Source organism: Corvus hawaiiensis, chromosome 1 (assembly GCF_020740725.1).
Source record: "Corvus hawaiiensis isolate bCorHaw1 chromosome 1, bCorHaw1.pri.cur, whole genome shotgun sequence".
In the NCBI taxonomy this organism is placed as follows: Eukaryota; Metazoa; Chordata; class Aves; order Passeriformes; family Corvidae; genus Corvus; species Corvus hawaiiensis.
In genome coordinates, this window is record NC_063213.1 from 93,557,232 (window position 1) to 93,576,068 (window position 18,837).

An 18,837-nucleotide genomic window follows, 5' to 3' on the forward strand; every position below is an offset into this window, starting at 1 on the left:
GGCATCATCCCAGTGAGCTGGGATGAAAAGCCTTGCATGAGCATCACTGGCCCTGTACGGAGACGCCGGGGCTGGAGTCATCCCTCATATGGGGCTGGGAATTTGGGATGGCCACTGTCCCCAGCCCAGGCCCTCCAGCACTGACCAGGACCCTCAGCCAGGGGGACGTACCTTCCACAGCATTGGAGATGACGCTGATGGCACTTCCCACCCTCTTCTCCAGCCCTGGCCCTTCTTGGTTGCCCACAGTGAGGTGACTGAGGTCCGACTTCTCTGGCTCATAGGTGGGGTTGAACTGGGAGGAGAGGAGGGAGGGATGCAGAGTTTTATTCCATGCTCTGAAAGACAGAGCAGGCAGAAAACAGGGAATGGTCTGGAGACACCTCCGGGTGCAAGGTGGGGACCCCAAAAAGGCTTGTAGGACCCAACCCACGGCGAGGTGGGCACAAGCCTGTCCCCTCAGGAGGTCGGTGAGGGCGGGCACCCTCAGGGATGGCAGGGACAGAGCTGGCACCTACATCGATCACGGTGTTGGATCTCTGCAGGGTGATCTTGGGCACCACCTGCCCGTTGCAGTCCTTGGCCTTGTCCTGGTCACTGTTGAGGTCCGAGTCGTGCCCCTTTCCAGCCACGCTGCTGGGCAGGGAATCGCTGCTGGACGTGCGCTCCTGCAACTGCACAACCCCGGCCCCGTCAGCCCTGTGTCCACAGCCACGGGGACATCCCACAGTGGCCGAGGGCTCCAGAGGGTTCCTTCCATCCCTGGAAGTGTTGGATGGATGAGGCTTGGAGCAACCTGGGGTAGTGGGAGGTGTCCCATGGCAGGGGTGGGACTGGCTGAGCTTTCAGGTCCCTTCCAACCCAAACCATCCTGGGATTTCCAAGTCTTTCCCTCTCCCTCTCCCTCTCCCTGCTCCTCTCCCTCTCCCTTTCCCTTTCCCCCCTGCACTGAGCACTCCACAGCAGAGTTAGATCTGTTGGGATTTGCTCAGGGGTGGTAATTCCTAAGGCCAAAACTGAGCAAACCTTGGTTCTTCAAGCAGGAAACTCTGCCCTTTGCAATGAGCTCTCATCCAAAATGGCCAACAAGCAAAATCCTCAAGGCTCTTGCTGAAATGTGGCCTCCAGGAGTTTTGGGCTTGCACTGAATTTGAGAATGTTTGGATCAAAATCTAATTTTTTCCCCCCAAAATGCTGTATTATCACATTTCCATTGCATGTACAATTATTTATCTTTTTTTTTGTCTTTTTCTTTCCAACAGTGCTATTAAAATTTGGAGTTTATTACACCCTCTGGTAGCGCTGAGGATGCCACAGAGGAGTGGGAAATTCTCTGTTCTCACAGCACATTGCCGAAATCCTGGAAATTTTCCACCTTTCATCATGGGATATTAAATAGATCCAAGCCCCCATTTCTTGTGGGTGCTTTGCCCTCGCTCTCAGCCTCATTCTCTCGGTGTTTTCCATTTCTCTGTGTGACTCCAAAGGAAAACATCCCTTAACAAAGCCTTTGGGCGCTGCCCTGGTTGTTTTGCTCAGGGAAGGGGCCTCAGCACCAGCCTGACCCCAGCCCCAGAGTCCCCAACCCTCCGGCAGGGCTGGCTCAGACCCTTCCTGCAAACAGCAGCAGCCAGAGAAGAAGAAGCCACTTCCCAGGGGGTGTTGTGGCTCTGGACAGATAAGAACTGAGAGATAAGAGGCTCTGGAGAGAGTCAAACACTGATTTGTGTCTCTACACGTGAGGGAGGTGCTGTCCTGCCCAAGACAGAGAGATTTCCAGGGATGTCTCCTGCGGATGGTGCTGACATGGACCAAAATGGTGATGAGAGATGGAAAACGGCTGGGCTGCAGCACCAGAGGCTCTTGGCCATGTTTTTATGGGAATGTTGTACTGAAAAACATTCCCAAGGATGGGAAAGGGACGAAGGTAACATCCTGGGACCACAGTGGGACGTCTCTCGTCCAGGTTGTGCTTTGGCCGAGCAGGGTTGGAACAGATGATCCTGGAGGTCCCTTCCCACCTGGTGTTTTTGGAATCTTAGAGTGCTTTGGGTTGGAAGGGACCTGGATTGATTTCCAACCCTCCTGCAATGAGCATGGACACTTCCACCGTTCCAGGTTTCCTTGGCTCCCGTAAGGACACCAGGGCCTCCCTGGTGAGGCTCAGGGTGTCTCGAGCCCTCGGTTTTGTCTCCAAAGCCAGGGTTTGCTGATACGTTGAGCTGTGCTGCAGCTGCCCCACCTTCCCTGGATGCCTCCCTCGTGCCCTGGTGACACCGAGCTGGGCTCCTGCCAGGCCTCCTGCTGTGCTGCAGGAGATCCATTGGGACTTCTGAGGCCTTTTTTGTCCCTCGCCTCTTCCTCCTCTCAAACAACACCTCATCCTTGTGCTGCTCCTCTCTGCTGCCTCCCAGTGCTCCCTGGGCTGGGATTTGGATGTGGAAATTTGATTTTTCAGCCTTTTTTTGTCCCTACCCGTGAGAGTATCTCAGTTTTTTGATTCAGATGTGATGCCCAAAATAGTTCCTCCATTTTTTCTTTACTTGCTATTGACCAAACAGAGTTTTTCTTTGGGTTTTACACCATGCTTGTTGCTGCCCCCATTCCCTCTCCTATTCCCAAGACCCCTCCCTCATTTTGGCCCTCACCCTTCCCACCCACCTGCTTTTCCTGCTCCTCTTGCTGCTTCTTCAGCTGCTCCAGGAGCTGCTGGAATTCCTCCTCCTTCTGCTGCTCCTCCAGCATGGTGGCGTCATTCTGCTCGGCGTAAGCCATGGCCACCACGGCCAGGATGAGGTTGATGAGGTAGAAGGAGCCCAGGAAGATGACCACCACGAAGAAGATCATGTAGGTTTTCCCTGCTGCCCGCAGTGTCTGTGGGAAGAGGTGGCAGGGATGTCACAATGTCACTTTGGTGACGCTCCCAAGAGAAGGTGCCACCCCAGGACACCCTCCCGGTTGTGGCAGGAGGGAAATATTTTGCTCCTGTCTTCTCTAAGGGTTGCCCAATGGACCTTCCTGCAGGCCCTGGCACTGGGTGGGAGGCAGAGAGCAGCCTTGGTTCCCAAGGTTCCCGAGGGTTGGGAGCGATGGAGGTGGGACCAATATTCCATCACTGACTCGCTTTGCTGGGAGGGGCTGATGTCCCTCAGCCCCCACCTTCTCAGGTCTCACCTTCAGGCCAACGTGGTCCTTTTCTGACTCTGATCATCTGGGCACACCTTGCCAGAGGACAGGGGTAGCCTTAGATGTAGGATCCCTTTTACCTGGACAGCCTCTGGAGCCGGGGTCAGCTGGGGTTTTGTGGTGGACAACTCAATGGCCTTGTCCTGGTCACTGGACAAGTGACCTGGCTTCCCCTCCTTATCCCGTCCCTCGGCTCGAGCCAGAGATGCTCTGGATAATCTTTTAAATCCCTGATTTCTGTGATAGAGCTGACAGCACCCTGGGAAATACACTGCACCTTCATGTTAGGGAAGTGGATGGGACCTTCCCCATCTCCACTGACCCTGGCTGGATCCACAAACCACAGGACATGGTCCCACAAGCTTCCAGTCAGTGACTTTTTCCCTCAGGGGCAGCATGGAAACAAGAGGAATGCCTGCCCAGGGACGGAAGGGCGGTGCCTACCAGCTGGAAGAGGTTCTCCCAGTAGTCCTGGGTCATGAGGCGGAAGAGGGCCAGGAAGGCCCAGCTGAAGGTGTCGTAGCTGGTGTAGCCGTAGTTGGGGTTCCTCCCGGCCTTCATGCACTCGTAGCCCTCGGGGCACTTCCTGCCGGGGGTGGGGCAGCAGGGATGAGACCCTGGCACAGACCCGCAGCCAAACCCATCCCTGGAGAGTGGGGGGCAGCGGGGGGACCCCCCCCCTCCAGGATGAGACAAGGGGGATGCCTGGATTGATACACTCTGCCCTCACCTGATCCCTGATACCCCCCCCAGCTGATACAGGCAGGATGCTCAGACTGAGGCCCCTGAAGCTGATGAATTTGGGATGCCTGAACTGATTCCACCCGAAGCTGATGCAGTTGTGATGCCCAGACCGATACCCTCAAGCCGACACCATTGGGATGCTCTGACTGATGCCCCCTCAAGCTGATACCCTCAGGATGCTCCGACTGATAGCCCCAAAGCTGATACCGTTGGGATGCCTGAATCAATACCCCCTCAAGCTGATACCGTTGGGATGATCCAATCATTGGGATGATACCCTCGGGATGCTCCCCAAGCTGATTCATTGGGATTCCCGGACTGCAGAGCCACATTCCCACCCCAACCCTGCCCCATCCCAAGCCCCAGGGGTCCCACGAGCTGTGCCAGCTCCCTGTCCCCTCCCAGGGATCCAGAGGGAGGGGGGTCTCACTCACCCGGCGTCGCTGCTGTTCCCACAGAGCAGCGCGTCGAGGGCTCCCTCCAGGAAGTAGTAATTCCCTTTGCAGGTGGGGAAAGAGCAAGGAATAAAAACAAATAAAAAAACAAATAAGCACAAACATTGATTTCAAATTCCTGGGTGCAACTTCCTGTCAGGGAAATCCCTTGAATCCCAACCCTGCTGACTCCCAGTGTCGGGCATAGGGGTATCTACTCTCTGTTGACTTTGCTGTTTGTCTTGGCTCTGTCTCAGGGAGCTCCTGGGGTTGTTTCATCAATCCAGCCAGGTTCTTCCCAAGCCTGGAAACAGCTTTGGATCTGGCCAGGGCCAGGCTGCCTGGAAAATGGGTTAACATGAGGTCAAAGGATCAGGGCTGGCCTGTTTTCCTGGGAAATCGGGGCATTCCCAGGAAGCACCAAGCATGGGGCACTGCAGGAGTCCCAGAAGAACCTGGGAAAACTGCTCCTGCTCCCATCCCTGGTCCTTTAAGGACCAGGGGTCCTTAAAGCTCCACCTTACAGCTCCAGCACAGATCCAGAGCCACAGGAGCTGCCAAGCAGTGCCACCACAGGTCACCTGCCCCAGGGACGCAGAGGCGCACCTGGAGACACCCACACCTGGATGTGGCAGAGGGCAGCTGGATCCAGTCCTGAACATCACCCAGCACAGCCCTCCCAGGAGCCACGTGGGGGCTTCTGGAGCTTCCTGGACCCTCCCTGGCCCTGCCTGGCTTCTGCCATGAGGCTTTTCTTTATCCCGTGGGGGCTCAGGGAGGAAATATCCTGTTTGTGCAATTCCAGGTTTTTGGCCTGGCCCCAACAGCTGCTCTGCTGCATTCGTGGCCTTGGGCTGCTGCTCTTTGCACGGAGCTCATCAGATCCTATGGACTGAACTTGCCCCCTACCAAAACCTTCCTGTAATGAAGGCCAGAGCTGATTGATGGGCCAAGTAGCTCCACTGAGACCCAACCCAGCCTTCTGAGCTCTGCTGCGTGTCCTGAGATGTGGAACATCCCTGTGGAGCACCCTGACACCCTGAAGCTCTACCAGGCAGATTTGCTGAGATTTTTACATTTTCATGGAGTTTAAAAACTGAAAACTGAAGAACGACCATAAAACCCACCACACTTCGGGCAAGATTTTCAAAGAAGGGGCAGGAAAGGAGCACCTTGGAGACCTTCATGAGGACTTCATGGGTGTTGGTCCCACCTCTCCCTCCCTCCCCCGCTGTGGCTTTTGTGGTGTTGCATAAAGGGTTCACTGGGCACTGTGGTACCTGGGGAAGGATCCAGATAGTGAAAAGTGGGTTAAAAATGTCATTCCTTCATCATTTTCTCTGGTTTTCCACCCAAAGTTCCACCTGCTCCTCAAGGGTTTGGTCTCCCTGCTGTGACCACCCTGATGGGACATCAACCCTCACCAGCAAGTGAGAGAGATGGAGACACTGGTCCATCCAAACCTTCCTGTTGTGAAACCTTCTTGGAAGAGCTCAGCTTGCCCAGTTGGACCCTGTTTTCCCTGCCCAGGGGGATTTGATCTCATCTGTCCCTTCTGTGAGGGTGCATGGGCTGTTCCACCCACCAGCCTTGGCAGGAAGATCCGTGTGAGCAAGCCGCGGAGTGAGCAGGAAGAGCAGGAACCTGAGGAGCAAACCAGGGTGAGGGGCTGGAGGAGAAGGGGCTGCAGGAGCTTTACCTTCGTCGTTGATGTAGGCCTCGAAGTCAAAGGTGCTGTTGCTGGTGAAGTTCCCGGTGAAGTTCCCAGTGAATTCCCCAGTGAAGTTCTCGGTGAAGTCATCCATGAAGTTGTAGAAGGTTGAGTTGACCAAGGTGTTGTTGTCCAATCCCAAATCCTCCAGGAAGGTGATGTTGGGGGGTGGCCACCGCACACACTTCTGCCGGAGGTTGCCCATGAAGAGCTGGAGGCCGATGAGGGCGAAGACGCTCAGGCAGAAAACCGTGAGGATCATCACGTCCGAGAGCTTCTTCACCGACTGGATCAGAGCCCCCACGATCGTCTTCAGCCCTGGGGAGAGGCGTCACCACTGAGCTGAGCGCTCGTTTGTCGCTTGTGGGGAGCAGGCTGTGGTGTCCCCAGAAGGTGCTGGCTCTGGTGGGGACGGGTGTCATCACCGAGTTCAGGCCCCCAGCTCTATGCTCACATCACATCCCAGCTGTGTCCCACACATGGCTGGGCCCCCCAAAACTGTCACCCTAGGTGCTGGTGACTTCCCCATCCCAGCCTTGGGATATCCAAGCCAAAGCCACGCCAGCTGCGCAGCCATCAGTTCCTTCGGAGTTTCTTTTTTCCCTAAATGCCATGATCTGGCAATTTTTGTCCCAAACCACTGGAGTGAACCACTTTAGAGTGGAACATGGAGAAGCTCTTTGCTGGCCCAGTTGGATGATGCTGAGCACTTCTCCCAGCTCCAGAAAAGCCTCCGTGTTCCAACTGCTGTCCCTGGGTGATTGGGAGACCAGCCAGACCCTTCATCCTGATCCCTTCAAGCTGGAAAATCCCAAGTGAAGGTGACAAAGTGACATCTGCATCTCCATTAACTCATCTCTCCCCCCAACACCGCTGTTCCCTCTCCAGAGGGGGCTCATCCACAGATCCTCAGTGAGATTTTTCCATGGAGGATGGATCCTATCAGCCAAGGTCTACATGGATGATGGGCAGTGCTGGGACATCCCAATGTTGATCTTTAGAGCTTCTCTGAGCCCAGAGCTTTCTCACATGGAGATATTCTCCAAGGAAATGATTTTTAGCCCTGTCCTCCTGCCAGCTCCTCGTTCCCCAAACTATTTAGGTAAAATCCTGTTCACCAAGGGCCTGACCAAGGTCAGATATTCTAAACCAGCTTATTTTTGCCACTGCTATTTCTGCAGAGCCCTTGGGGATGTCGTTCCAGAAAGAAGCAGCAGTTTATGTTTTGCTCAGTGCAATTTTTAGCCTGTTTGATGAAGGAAAAAAACATTCAAATGTGAACCCTCACGATCTGGAGCCTGCAGGGACACCACGAGGATTTATTCACCACGAGGAATTTTCATTTTCAGTTCAATCTCAGATTTCTGTGTGCTTGCACCAGGTGTTGAAAGCAGGGTGTTGAAATGGTATCAAATGTGGAAATCAGCAATCAGAGGGATTTGATAAGGTGCTCCTCACACGAGTCTGGATGTTTTGGGTGATGTTAAACCAATACCCATTAAATATCTCAGCCTCAGCACCAGAACAGCCAACAAAACTGAGCCTGTGGCTTCAAAAATGGAGTGATTTGGTTTATCAAACCCATAAACCCACCGGGAGCACAAATTCCCCTCAATTCATCTCCAAGGAGCCTTAAAAACATCACATCTGCCTCTTCAGGGGCTGCCTGGTGAGTGCAGCTGGTTTCAAGATGTAAAATCAGCATGACCTGACCCAAAAGCCGAATTATGTGGAAAATTTATCGAATACCTCATTTCCTCTGTTTTCTCTTGGCACTGCCAAAAGAACCAGGAATTGCTGGGAACGGTGGAAATACCTGAGCTCAGGGGAAGGCACGGAAGGGAGGCCCCTTCTCTAAGTCCCACCTGGTATCACCGTGATGGTTTTCAAGGCACGGAGGACACGGAAGGTCCTGAGAGCGGAGATGTTCCCCAGGTCCACGAACTCGGTAATGTAGCTGTGGGACAGGAGAGGGAAGGGCTCCAGGGGCTCTGCCAGGAACACTCCTCGTTCCTCCAAATTTCCCTCCTGTCCTCCCCATCCCACCGGACTCACGCCATGGAGATGACCATGAAGTCCAGCCAGTTCCACGGGTCACGCAGGAATGTGAAGTCATCGATGCAGAAGCCTCTCGACAGGATCTTGATGAGAGACTCGAAGGTGTAGATCCCAGTGAAGGTGTATCTGAAACGGGACTGGTCACTCGGGGGACGCTCGCCCGGGTCCAAGGTTTTGTCCACCCCTCCCAGGGGGAATATCTTGAGGAGCTGAGTTTGGGGGCTGGTGGGTTTTTGGGGTGCTTCAGCACTGGGAGAGGTTTTCACCTCACCTCGTAAGGTGGGTTGGGACATCTTGAGGTACCAATCCCTCTGGTGACTCTGCTGCAACACCTCTGTCCCTGCTGATGTCCCACCACCCCCACGCTCTCTGTAAAGCCCTGCTGAGATCTGAATGTGCAGAACCACGGCAGAAAATGATGGATTTCCCCGGTCCTGTGGGTCGTCCATGGTCCCTGGACAGGTGGATCAGCTCAGCCTCTCCACACTGTCAGTGCTGGCCCAGCCCAGCCCAACCTGCTCTTCAGGGCTCTCCTGACACGGGCACCCCACCAGATTTTGGGCAGCTGAAATGTTCTCACTCTGCAATGCCCAGTGCAGAGCGTGGACGTCCCTTCTGAGGGCCACCAGCACCGCCCAGTGACACCTCTCCTGTTCTGAAGGGTGCCTGCATCCCCACCCCCCTCTCTCGGCCTTGGTCCTGTCCCTCGTGGGGGACATTGCCAGGCTGGGCTGTCCCCGTGGCTGGAGGAGGTCTCAGGACTCACTCCACGTTCTTGGACCATGCCGGGGGGTTGCTCAGCGTCATAAACACGCAGTTGGTTAAAATGGTGATCATGATGAACATGCTGAATAATTTAAAACCTGGTCAAGGACAAATGCTCTGCATGGTGCCTGGATCCCCCCTTCCCACGGTCAGGAAGCCAAGTGTCCCTGCTCCTCTTGTCCTGGCTGCCACCGTGGTCCCTCACCCTGCCCTGCCCCTCCTGCCGCTCTCCCGCCTCAGTCCTGTGCTCACACTTCCCTCTTTTCCTCTCTGCTCCCATGCATGGTCCCGGCCCCTTCCCTTCCTTTCTGCTTCCCTTCCCAGCTCCATGGTGCTGGCTCTGCCTCCCTTTTTGCCCCCCGTGCTCCTTCCTCTCCATCACCTTGGGATACAGCTTTCCCTTCCTGTCCAAGTCTCTCCAGACCTCAGAAACCTTCAACCTCTTTCTAGAAAGCTCTACCTCTTAGGCTGAGACCCCTCTGCCACAAAGCCTCCCTCTTTTCCTCCTCCCTCCTGGCCACGAACCCCCAGTGCCACTGGAGCTCTGCTGGGATCACTTCCCACCCACTCTGCAGTGCCCCTCGTGCTCTTGGGCTCCTTTCCTGCCTTTCCCTCTCTGTCCTGGTTCTTCTGCTTCCCTCTCCCGAAGCCTCCTTGGAGCTGCCCTGCTCACCCAGTGGGACCAGATCCCCTGACCCATAAACATCTCCCTTCCTTCCCAAGTCTCCCCAGACCTCAAAACCCTTCAACCTCTCCCTGGGAAGCTTCACCGCTTGGGCTTCTTCCCTTCTCCATCCAAACTGATTCCTCCCTTCTCCAACCAAGAGCGAGCTCTTGGTGCCACCAAGGTGCCCATCAAGCACCTACTCCTCAGACTAGAGCACTGGACAGCAGGTCCTGGCTGTGGTAGGGGCCCAGGAGGTTTCCTCACCACACCACCATGGACCCCTTCTCTTGTCCCTCTCCTGGGGCTGTTTGGACTCTGAGCACCAGGATTTGACCTGGCCGTGGAGCAGCATCCCGGAGATCAAGGATATGAATGGATGAGGACTTTGATGGCTCCTCTGCGGATGGGGTGGAAGGGCCCCAGCATGTAGAGGGCAGGGGTGGCCGAGAAGCGGAAGATGGACTTGCCCTTGTTGAGGACTATGAACGTCTGTGGAGAAAAGAGAGGAGGGGCTGGGTTAGTCCTTCTGCACCCCCCAAAACACCACGGACCAAGGGCTGCCTTCAGAGGGGAGATCTCGCTACATGTTTGGAGCTCCAAAGGCTTGGAGGTGCTCTCTGCTTTGGAAGAGAAGCAACCGCAGCAGTCTGGGGTGGTGGATCACCAGGATGGGCTCAGGTGAGCACAGTGGAAAGCACAGGAGGTCCTGCTTGGGTCTTTTGCTTGGGACTTACACCTAAGGCCAGGCCTACCACGGGCAAAGCTCTGCCCCTTTACCTTCTTGTTCTTGTAGAAAGGGTCCAGGTCCTCCAGGGGGATCCCGATGAGCTCCAGGGGTGGGTCACCATAGATGAGGGGCAGGTTCTTGCCGGCTTCCAGGTCACTGCTGGGCTTGACCTCCTCTTCCTCGGGCATCTCCACCTGCTGCCGCTTTATCCGGAGCGCCTCGGCCTCGGCCATGCGCTGCTCGATGGCGGCCAGCGAGGCCGGGGTGAAGGGGCGCAGGTTTTCGGGGCCCGGGATGTGCGGCAGGCCGGCCATCCTCTCATTCTGCTTCTGGGCCAGCCGCGCCCAGCCTGCGGGGACAAGGGGCTGAAATACCAGCCAGGGACATCTTGGGGGCATTTGGTGGCATTTGGTGGCAGGATCTCAGGGGGGTTTTAGCGAATGGGTTTGTGGCTGAAGTTCTGAGCTCGCAGGGAAGGTTATCGCGCATGGATCACAGGGCACCCCGTGTGTTCCTGCTCCTCCCAGACCCCTATTCCCATTTGGAGCTGGGAAAAGGGCTCAGCCTGGAGCAAAGGAGGCTCAGGGGGGACCTTGTGGCTCTGCACAACTCCCTGACAGGAGGGGGCAGCCGGGGGGGGTCGGGCTCTGCTGGCAGAGAACAGGGACAGGAGGAGAGGGAACGGCCTCAGGCTGGGCCGGGGGAGGTTTAGGTTGGAGATTGGCAAAATTTATTCATGGAAAAGTTGGCCAGACTTTGGAACAGGCTGCCCAGGGCAGGGGTGGAGTCCCCATCCCTGGAGGGGTTTAAGAGCCGTGTGGATGTGGCACCTGGGGACAGGGGTCAGCGGTGGCCTTGGCAGTGCTGGGAGAGCAGTTGGGCTTGATGATCCCAGAGGGCTTTTCCAACCTGAAGGATTCTCTGGTTCTGTCTGTTTTAGGGAGAGTTTTGTCCCTGCTGAACGGGGTTATTTAATGGCACAAACTGATTCACGTCACGGCAAAGCAGAGTCCGGCTCCAGCCCAACCTGTGACCGAACTGCCGCAAAACAGAGCCCGGAGCAGGTCCCCCACAGAGGGGGGGATGAACCCCAGAGGTGGGACCTCATCAAAGCAAAGAAAAGGGAATTTTGGCCCCCAGGTGTCTCTGGGTGGGGAAAATGCCCGGGCAGGGCAACAGAGGTGCCGCCAGTGCTGCTTCTCATGGAGTTACTCTGGACTCACACCCAGTTCCTGCTCCACTTGAGCAGCTCTGGGACCTTGCCCTCGATGACAGGGAGCTCAAAAAAGCCTGAAAGCCCAGGGCTGTGTCTGGCTGTATCACCCCAAATCCCACCGGGAATGCGCTGGTGCGTGGGATCGCAGAGCACCTCCAGCTGGAATGGATCCATCGGGATCACCGAGTCCAGAGGGAGCAGCTCCAGCAGCACCCACGGAGCCCATGGGGGCCCTTCCCGCCTCATCTCTGGCAGCTCTGAGGACTCACAGGAGCTCGCTGCTCTGGGCAGCCTCAGTTTCTCTGGAGATGGGGATTTGCAGAGCTGTCAGGACCAGCCCGTGCCCTGGGCCGTGCCACAGCGCTGCTGTCCCACCCTCGCTGCAGGGTCCGTGTTTTCCTGGACCCTCCCGCCCGGTGCTGCCGCTCCGGTCCCCCAGTGCTGTCCCCGCCGGCGGAGGTGGCTCTGCCTCAGCTGCCACCAGCGATCAGCGCCGGGCTCGGGTTTCTGCAGCCCCGTGACTCTGCTCATTCCTGTCCCGGCGGGAGCAGGAGGAGCAGCCCCAGCGCTGCTCCTGCCCGTGTCCCCTCTCTCTGTCGCTGGGCTGGAGCCGCCGAGCCGCTCCCAGGCCGATGGAGCAGCGCCTGGCAGCGCCAGGAGCGGGGCTGGCACCGCCGAGGGAGATGCTGCGGTGGGGCAGCACTGCCTGAGGTCACACTGCGAGGCTCAAAGGGAGTATTGTCTCTGGCACGGGAATTTTTTGTGGCTTTTTGGGGTCTTTTGCAGCTCCTGGTCCTGCTCTGACCCCTTTGGGGCTACCCAGAGAGGGTGGGATGGCTCCAGGGAGCAGCACCAATCCCATGTGCAGATCCCACACACCACAGTCCTGAAGCCACCAGCATCTCTGGGTGCTTCCCAAATTCGGAACCAAAGCCAAGCCCAGGCTCTGTGAGGGGCCCAGCCCAGCAGCCCTCTGTCCCCAGTGAGCCCAGTCCCACAGCAATGCGGGCGGGCACAGTGTGGGGCACACGGGTGGGCACAGTGGGGGCGGGCACAGTGGGGGGCACACGGCCGGGTCCCACCAGCCCAGGGGAAGGGTCCCACCCTGGCACCAGCCCCGGCCACGGGGACAGGAGGAGCAGCCCCTGCCCCTGGCCTGGCACATCCTGGCACATTTTTAGCAGCTCCTATAAATAACCCAGATCAAACTCTTTGCGCCTCCATAGGTAAAGGCAGCTCAGGCCCAGTGACAGGTGCTGCCCTGGGCACAAATCACCCACGAGGCCCCTTGGAGCTCTGGCCAGGCTCTCCAGGACCTGAGTCCTCCAAGAGTCCCTGGTTAGGGAAGATCCCTGCCCCATCAGCTTTCCTGCTGGGAAATCGATCACTTCAAATCTCTCTATGAAGCATTGATTTGTTTGCTTTTGAAATTCTGGTCCCCCAGCTAAGCTGAATGGCTCCTTTTGCTGTGACACAGGTGAGCTGCGGCTTTGGGACACTCTGCCCGTGGCATATCCTGGATGAACACCTCACCTGCCCAGTTCCTGCATCAGGAATTGCCAGCAGGGAACTGGGAGCAGCTCCTGGCTCAGGAGCTCCTGGGCTGCACTTGCAGAGAAATTCAGTTCCCCCTGATACTTTTGCTGCGCTGAGGTCACACAAAGGAATCAGGCTCCAAAATAACAGGGCTGGTTTGGGAGCTCCCCGGAGTGCGGTGTAAGGGGTTCTGGATAACCAGGACAGAGGGTGGCAGGTCCTGTCTGAGTCACCCCATCCAGGCTCTTCCTTCCTGCCCCGAAAATAACCTCCTGTGGGCTGGGGAAGAGGGGGAAGGACGTTCTTGGCTCTGGGGGACACAGGGGGGTTGGGATCTGCCCCCACCCGCCTGACCCAGGCTCCAGCCTCTCCCTCCCCAAGGCATTTCCTGGGAGATCAGCTGCAAACCTGGAGTCTCCTGTGCTCTGGGGGAGCATCTGCAACCCTGGGGTTTCCCTCGGACCCAGCCCAGAGCGATGCAGCTCTTCCCTCAGCGCACTCAGGGCTGGGCTGGTGAGGACGGGCACATCTGGGATGTCCCAAGAGCAGAGGCTGCTCCTGGGAGATCCCAGCCCCGCGGGTATCGGGAACAGCAGTGGGATGCCCTGACCGTCCAAACCCAGCTCAAGGAGCTGCTCGGAGGTGGTTCACCTGCAAACCTGCCCTGAAAAGTTCATCCTCTTGAGACACTCTGGAAAAAAAGCCGGAGAGACCAACCCGGACACGAGCCCGAGAGAGAAAACCCCGGCACGGCCCCGAGCAGGTGTAAATGAGCTTCACTCAGCGGGAGCAGCAGAGCCAGGCCGGGGCTCCTGCGGCGGGGATTAGTGGGACAAGGCACTCGTGTGACCAGGGCGGCCAAGGGGACAGGCGGTGCCAGGCGGGCACGGGGCTGGGCTCGCTCTGGAGCTGTGTGAGCTCAGCGCTCAGGAAACCAGAGCCTGGCACAGCCGCGGCCCAAAGCGGCCCAGCTCAACCCCGCAGCACCCCCTCCGTGCTCCCAGAACCTCCCCGAGGCACCGCTGCCACCCCAGCAGCGCCCAGGGCTGATGCCCGCAGGAAAACCCCTCCTCGGCACCCCGACTGTGCCCAGCAGGGCACCGGGCGGGGCAGGGAGGGGCAGCGGGGCCCGGCTGGGTCCGCAGGGTTTGGGGCTGAGTCACTGCTCAGCCTGGGAGCTCGGGGTTGTCCCCAGCGCTGCCAGGGACAGCATCCCCTCCCCTGCACATCCCCGCTCCGCCGGCAGCAGCTGCGCCTCCCGGTCCTGTCCTGGGCTGCGTTCCCGGGGCAGCAGGGCAAGGGAGGGGGGATTCTGCATCCATCCCGACATCACAGGGATGTGGAGCTGCTGGGATGGGTCCAGAGGAGGCCACGGAGCTGCTCCAGGGCTGGAGCCCCTCTGGAGTGTTCACCTGGAGAAGCTCCAGGGAGAGCTTTGAGCCCCTTGCAGGGCCTAAAGGGGCTCCAGGAGAGCTGCAGAGGGACTGGGGACAAGGCATGGAGGGACAGGACCCAGGGAATGGCTTCCCAGTGCCAGAGGGCAGGGATGGATGGGAGATTGGGCAGGAATTGTTCCCTGGGAGGGTGGGCAGGCCCTGGCACAGGGTGCCCAGAGCAGCTGGGGCTGCCCCTGGATCCCTGGCAGTGTCCCAGGCCAGGCTGGACATTGGGGCCGGGAGCAGCCTGGGACAGTGGGAGGTGTCCCTGCCCATGGCAGAGGGGTGGAATTAAATGGTTTTTAAGGTCCCTTCCGACCCAAACCATTCCATGGTTCTAAGATCTCTGAGCCATTCCATGGGTCGTGCTCTCCCAACCCTGCTGTGTGTCCATGAAAACCCCTCTCCACCCCTGCATGCATTAAACAGGCTTTTAAAACCCCCAAATTCCATGGATTAGGCTGCCAGGAAAACACAAATTTGCTCCAAACCCGGGCACTTGGTGTGGTCAGGGCACCAGGAGCCTGCAGGTGACAGGAGCTGCGCTGGGAAGCCTGAGGGCTGCAGAAAACCCTCCTGGAATGGCCCTGGGGATGCCACAGCCCAAAAAAGCCCTATGAGGTGTTTGTTTGTTTAGTTCTTACTGTATTTCCCACAAGTTTTAGGAAAAAAAGGGAGAAGATTGAAAAAATCTGACGTGAAATGGATTTTTTTATCCACAGGGGGTGGGGAACTTCACTTCAATCCTGCAGGTGGGGCAGATTCACCTCGGGTCCTGCGGTTTCCCAGGGGCGGGACAGGGCTTTGGAACTTTCAGGATTGTGGGAATTTCTCTCAGGAACTTGGACAAACACCCTCAGTCGTGCCAGACAAAATCAACCATTTTATAAACAAATTTCCATCCCTTCCTGTGCCATTTAAGAGCTCAGGGCTTCCATCCCTGGAGAAATTGCAGTCCCTTAATTCCACGCTGTAACTCCGCTACAAAAAACATTTAGAAAGATGCAGGAAATGTCCAGAATTTCCTTTTACACACAGATGGCTCTCAGGACACTGCTGAGGGATGCTGGAATTCCACCACCACGGTGCTTCTGGAGGCTCGCTGGGTTTTTGGGCTGCTTTAAAGGCAGAGGGAGGTGATTTTCACAAGAAAACAACACCATTAAGGAAATTAAGTCATCCCCAAGCCTTTTCCCACCCCATTTTAAGATAGTGGTGGGCTCAGAAGACTGAGAAAGTGAGAAAAAAAATTAATTTTTCATTTTCCAGCATCATCCTTTGAATTCCAGAGGTTTTTAAGCGCTCGGGGCTGCGTGGCTCAGACCCCTCTCACAGCGGTGGCTCCCGTGAGTGACACGTCCCCAGTGCTGGGTCCTGCCACCACCGTGGCTCTTCACCCGGCTCTGGGCGGGGGTTGTTGCTCTGCCTGCAGCGTGGCCCGAGCCGAGAGTGCCAGCAGGAATGTGGAATGTTTCTGAGCGCATCCGTCACCCCGGGGCCACCTGGAATCCACCCCCCTCCCAGCCAAAGGGATGTCTGCTGGAAGCCCTTGGGAAATTATTCCAGAGCCAGCCCAGCACTGCTGGGAGCCTTTTCCCAGCTGAGCAGGGACGCTGAGGTGCTGCAGCAGCTCCTGCTCCTCAGGTGCTACCACAGGCCCCCAGCCGAGGCCACTGTGTGTCACCCACGGGTCACCCAGGGCAGCAGCACAGCGGGGCTGGGGTGGCTGCGTGGGCTGGAGAGGGAATGGGAACAGGGGCAGGACACAGGGAATGGCTTCCCAGTGCCAGCGGGCAGGGATGGATGGGATATCGGGCAGGAATTGTTCCCTGGGAGGGTGGGCAGGCCCTGGCACAGGGTGCCCAGAGCAGCTGGGGCTGCCCCTGGATCCCTGGCAGTGTCCCAGGCCAGGCTGGACATTGGGGCTGGGAGCAGCCTGGGACAGTGCTCACCCTCCCTCTGCCTTTAAAGCAGCCCAAAAACCCAGCAAGCCTCCAGAAGCACCGTGGTGGTGGAATTCCAGCATCCCCCAGCAGTGTCCTGAGAGCCATCTGTGTGTAAAAGGAAATTCTGGACATTTCCTGCATCTTTCCAGATGGTTTTTGTAGCAGAGTTACAGCGTGGAATTAAGGGACCGCAATTTCTCCAGGGATGGAAGCCCTGAGCTCTTAAATGGCACAGGAAGGGATGGAAAGGGAAGATGTCCCTGCCCATGGAATGGGATGGGCTTGAAGGTCCTTCTAACCCAACCCATTCCCTGATCCCATGGTTTTAAGCACACAGAGAATGAATTCCCTGCCGAGGGAACGATGCTGCTCTGCTGCTCTTTTCCCATCTCGAGCAGAGGGGAGACCTCCCAGTGCTCTCCAGCCTTTTCCTGGCAGCAGCCAACTCGCTCCAGCCTCGGGCAGCTCTCTGGGACGAGGACAGCCAGCAGCTGTGCCAGCTCTGGGGGATTTCCATGGCACAGGGTGGATGCACAGTTCCCTGTGTCCCGTTCCAGCAGCACCTTCCCTGGGCTCTGCGCTGCTTTGGGTGCTCTGCACCTGCCAGAACCGGTGCTGCTCCCTCCTTGGCAAAGACTCGCCCAGCCCATCATCCTTTGGAGAGCCAAATCCTCCGTGCTGAACCTCCAAGGGGGCATCAGCCCCTCCAGGGACACCAACCCCAAAAATCCAGCCCTGCAGAGGCGGCTCCGCTCCTGCGCCGGCACCAAACCCACGCGGGAATGAATTCCCGACAGTTCCCGGGTCGCTGCTGCCCGGGAGTTCCCTGGACTCGGTGCCCCGAGGCTGTACCTGCTGTGCTCAGGGCGGGGGTGGCACACACAGCCGGGAGCTGTGAAATCCTGGGATACTCTCCCCGGCCGCAGATGGAAATAGGAGGTTGCACCATCCTGCAGCCACGCACTGACCCGTTCCCGCCTGGAGCCGGGGATGCCACCCCAGCCCCACTGCTGCTGTCCCGGCTGCGGGACAGGGCGTTGCTGGAAAGGGGACACCGGCCTGGGTGGCGGCTTGGGGTTATTTTGGGGGGGGGGGTTGGCAGTGCTGGAGGCTTGAGCAGCCAGGGAAGGGTTAAAGTGGGGACCCTGCGCTTGCCCCCTGCCCACCCTGCACTCGGGTGTCATCCAGAGCTGCGGCTCCTCCCTGCCAGCAGCTCCCATGTCAGGCTCGGAAAAGATCTGAGCCGTGCCGGGAAGGCAGCGAGGGGACAGCGAGGGGACAGCGAGGGGACAGCGTGGGGGAGGGGAGGATGGCGTGGGGCTGGAGTGACCTGCTGGGCCCCCGCAGCCCGCCAGGCTCGGGGGGCACGGGGGGCAGCGGTGCCCCCACCGCCGGGGGATGCCAGGAGCGACAGCAGCTCCCGCAGGAATCCCCAACACAGCACCAGGAGCTGCTGCTGCTCCCGTGGGATTTGCAATATTGGGAGTCCTGCAGCTTCCCGGGGCCTGAGGATGCCCCTTTTCCCACGGTAGCCTCTGGATCCCAATTCCCTGGACCGGACACCTGAACACCAGGACCGGCACGGGGCACCTGGAGCTGTCCCAGATGCTGAGCCTCACATCCCAAGGGATCTCACTCAGTTCCACCTGGAAATGCAGAAGGGGAACCCGAAGACAGGATGTTCCCAGGGATTTATGAATCCCAGGAGGGGGGCAGCGGCACAGGCACAGGCGTGGTGGCTGAGCATCCTCTGCTCGCTCCGGAGCTAAATTGGGATCTTCTCCCTCACAACTCCCGGAAGCATCCCCCACCTTCTCCCCCTTTCTCCCCTGCACCTCATTAATCCAACCTGCTGCAAACAGAACCTTGTGAGTCCAACCTGCTGCGAACAGAAGCGGTCCTGGGCGTCTCCTCAGGGCTCTGCCGCTCGCTCTCCTAGCCCAGATCCAGCAAACTTCCCTGAGTGCAGCTGGAGCTGCCCAAGGGACTCCACTGAGCCCTTTGCCTGAACTGGACCCTTCTGCACGCATCAGAAAATAGAAAATGCTATTTAAATATTAGCACAGCAGAGACAAGGCGGGACTTGGTGCTCGTTAATCAGCTCCTGTAAATAGGCTCCTTCCCCCTCAAACCATTATAAATCCTGCATTTTTCCTGGAAAGGACCACGGGAGGCAGTTCCAGCACTGCATCAGCCCACCCAGGATCTCGCCGGGATAACGGGACTGACGGGGATGTCCTGCTGTCCCCAGGGCTTTATGGAATTGTTGTTCCTCGCTCGTAGCCGCAGTTCCATCCCCTGCCTGCCGCAGGCGGATCCCTGACAGCTCCAGCAGTGCCCGTGCGGGCAGGGCAGGAAATGCTTGTGCTCCTCGGCAAACTTCCCTCTGCAGCTCCGCACCGGCCCGGGAG

General features: G+C 57.9%; 1 protein-coding gene across 1 annotated transcript in view; it reads right to left on the reverse strand.

Annotated features, from left to right (window-relative positions):
* The window catches only part of SCN4A (sodium voltage-gated channel alpha subunit 4), a 42,897-nt gene that overhangs the window by 22,981 nt on the left and 1,079 nt on the right, over positions 1–18,837 (reverse strand). Inside the window, exons 2-12 of the mRNA XM_048314655.1 lie at positions 10,343–10,641; positions 9,936–10,054; positions 8,900–8,989; positions 8,131–8,259; positions 7,941–8,032; positions 6,064–6,393; positions 4,365–4,428; positions 3,631–3,772; positions 2,662–2,874; positions 519–674; positions 172–295 (exon numbers count right to left, since the gene is read on the reverse strand). Coding sequence (XP_048170612.1) covers positions 172–295; positions 519–674; positions 2,662–2,874; positions 3,631–3,772; positions 4,365–4,428; positions 6,064–6,393; positions 7,941–8,032; positions 8,131–8,259; positions 8,900–8,989; positions 9,936–10,054; positions 10,343–10,606 — 1,723 coding nt within the window. The 5' untranslated portion in view covers positions 10,607–10,641. The remainder of the gene's footprint in view (positions 1–171; positions 296–518; positions 675–2,661; positions 2,875–3,630; positions 3,773–4,364; positions 4,429–6,063; positions 6,394–7,940; positions 8,033–8,130; positions 8,260–8,899; positions 8,990–9,935; positions 10,055–10,342; positions 10,642–18,837) is intronic.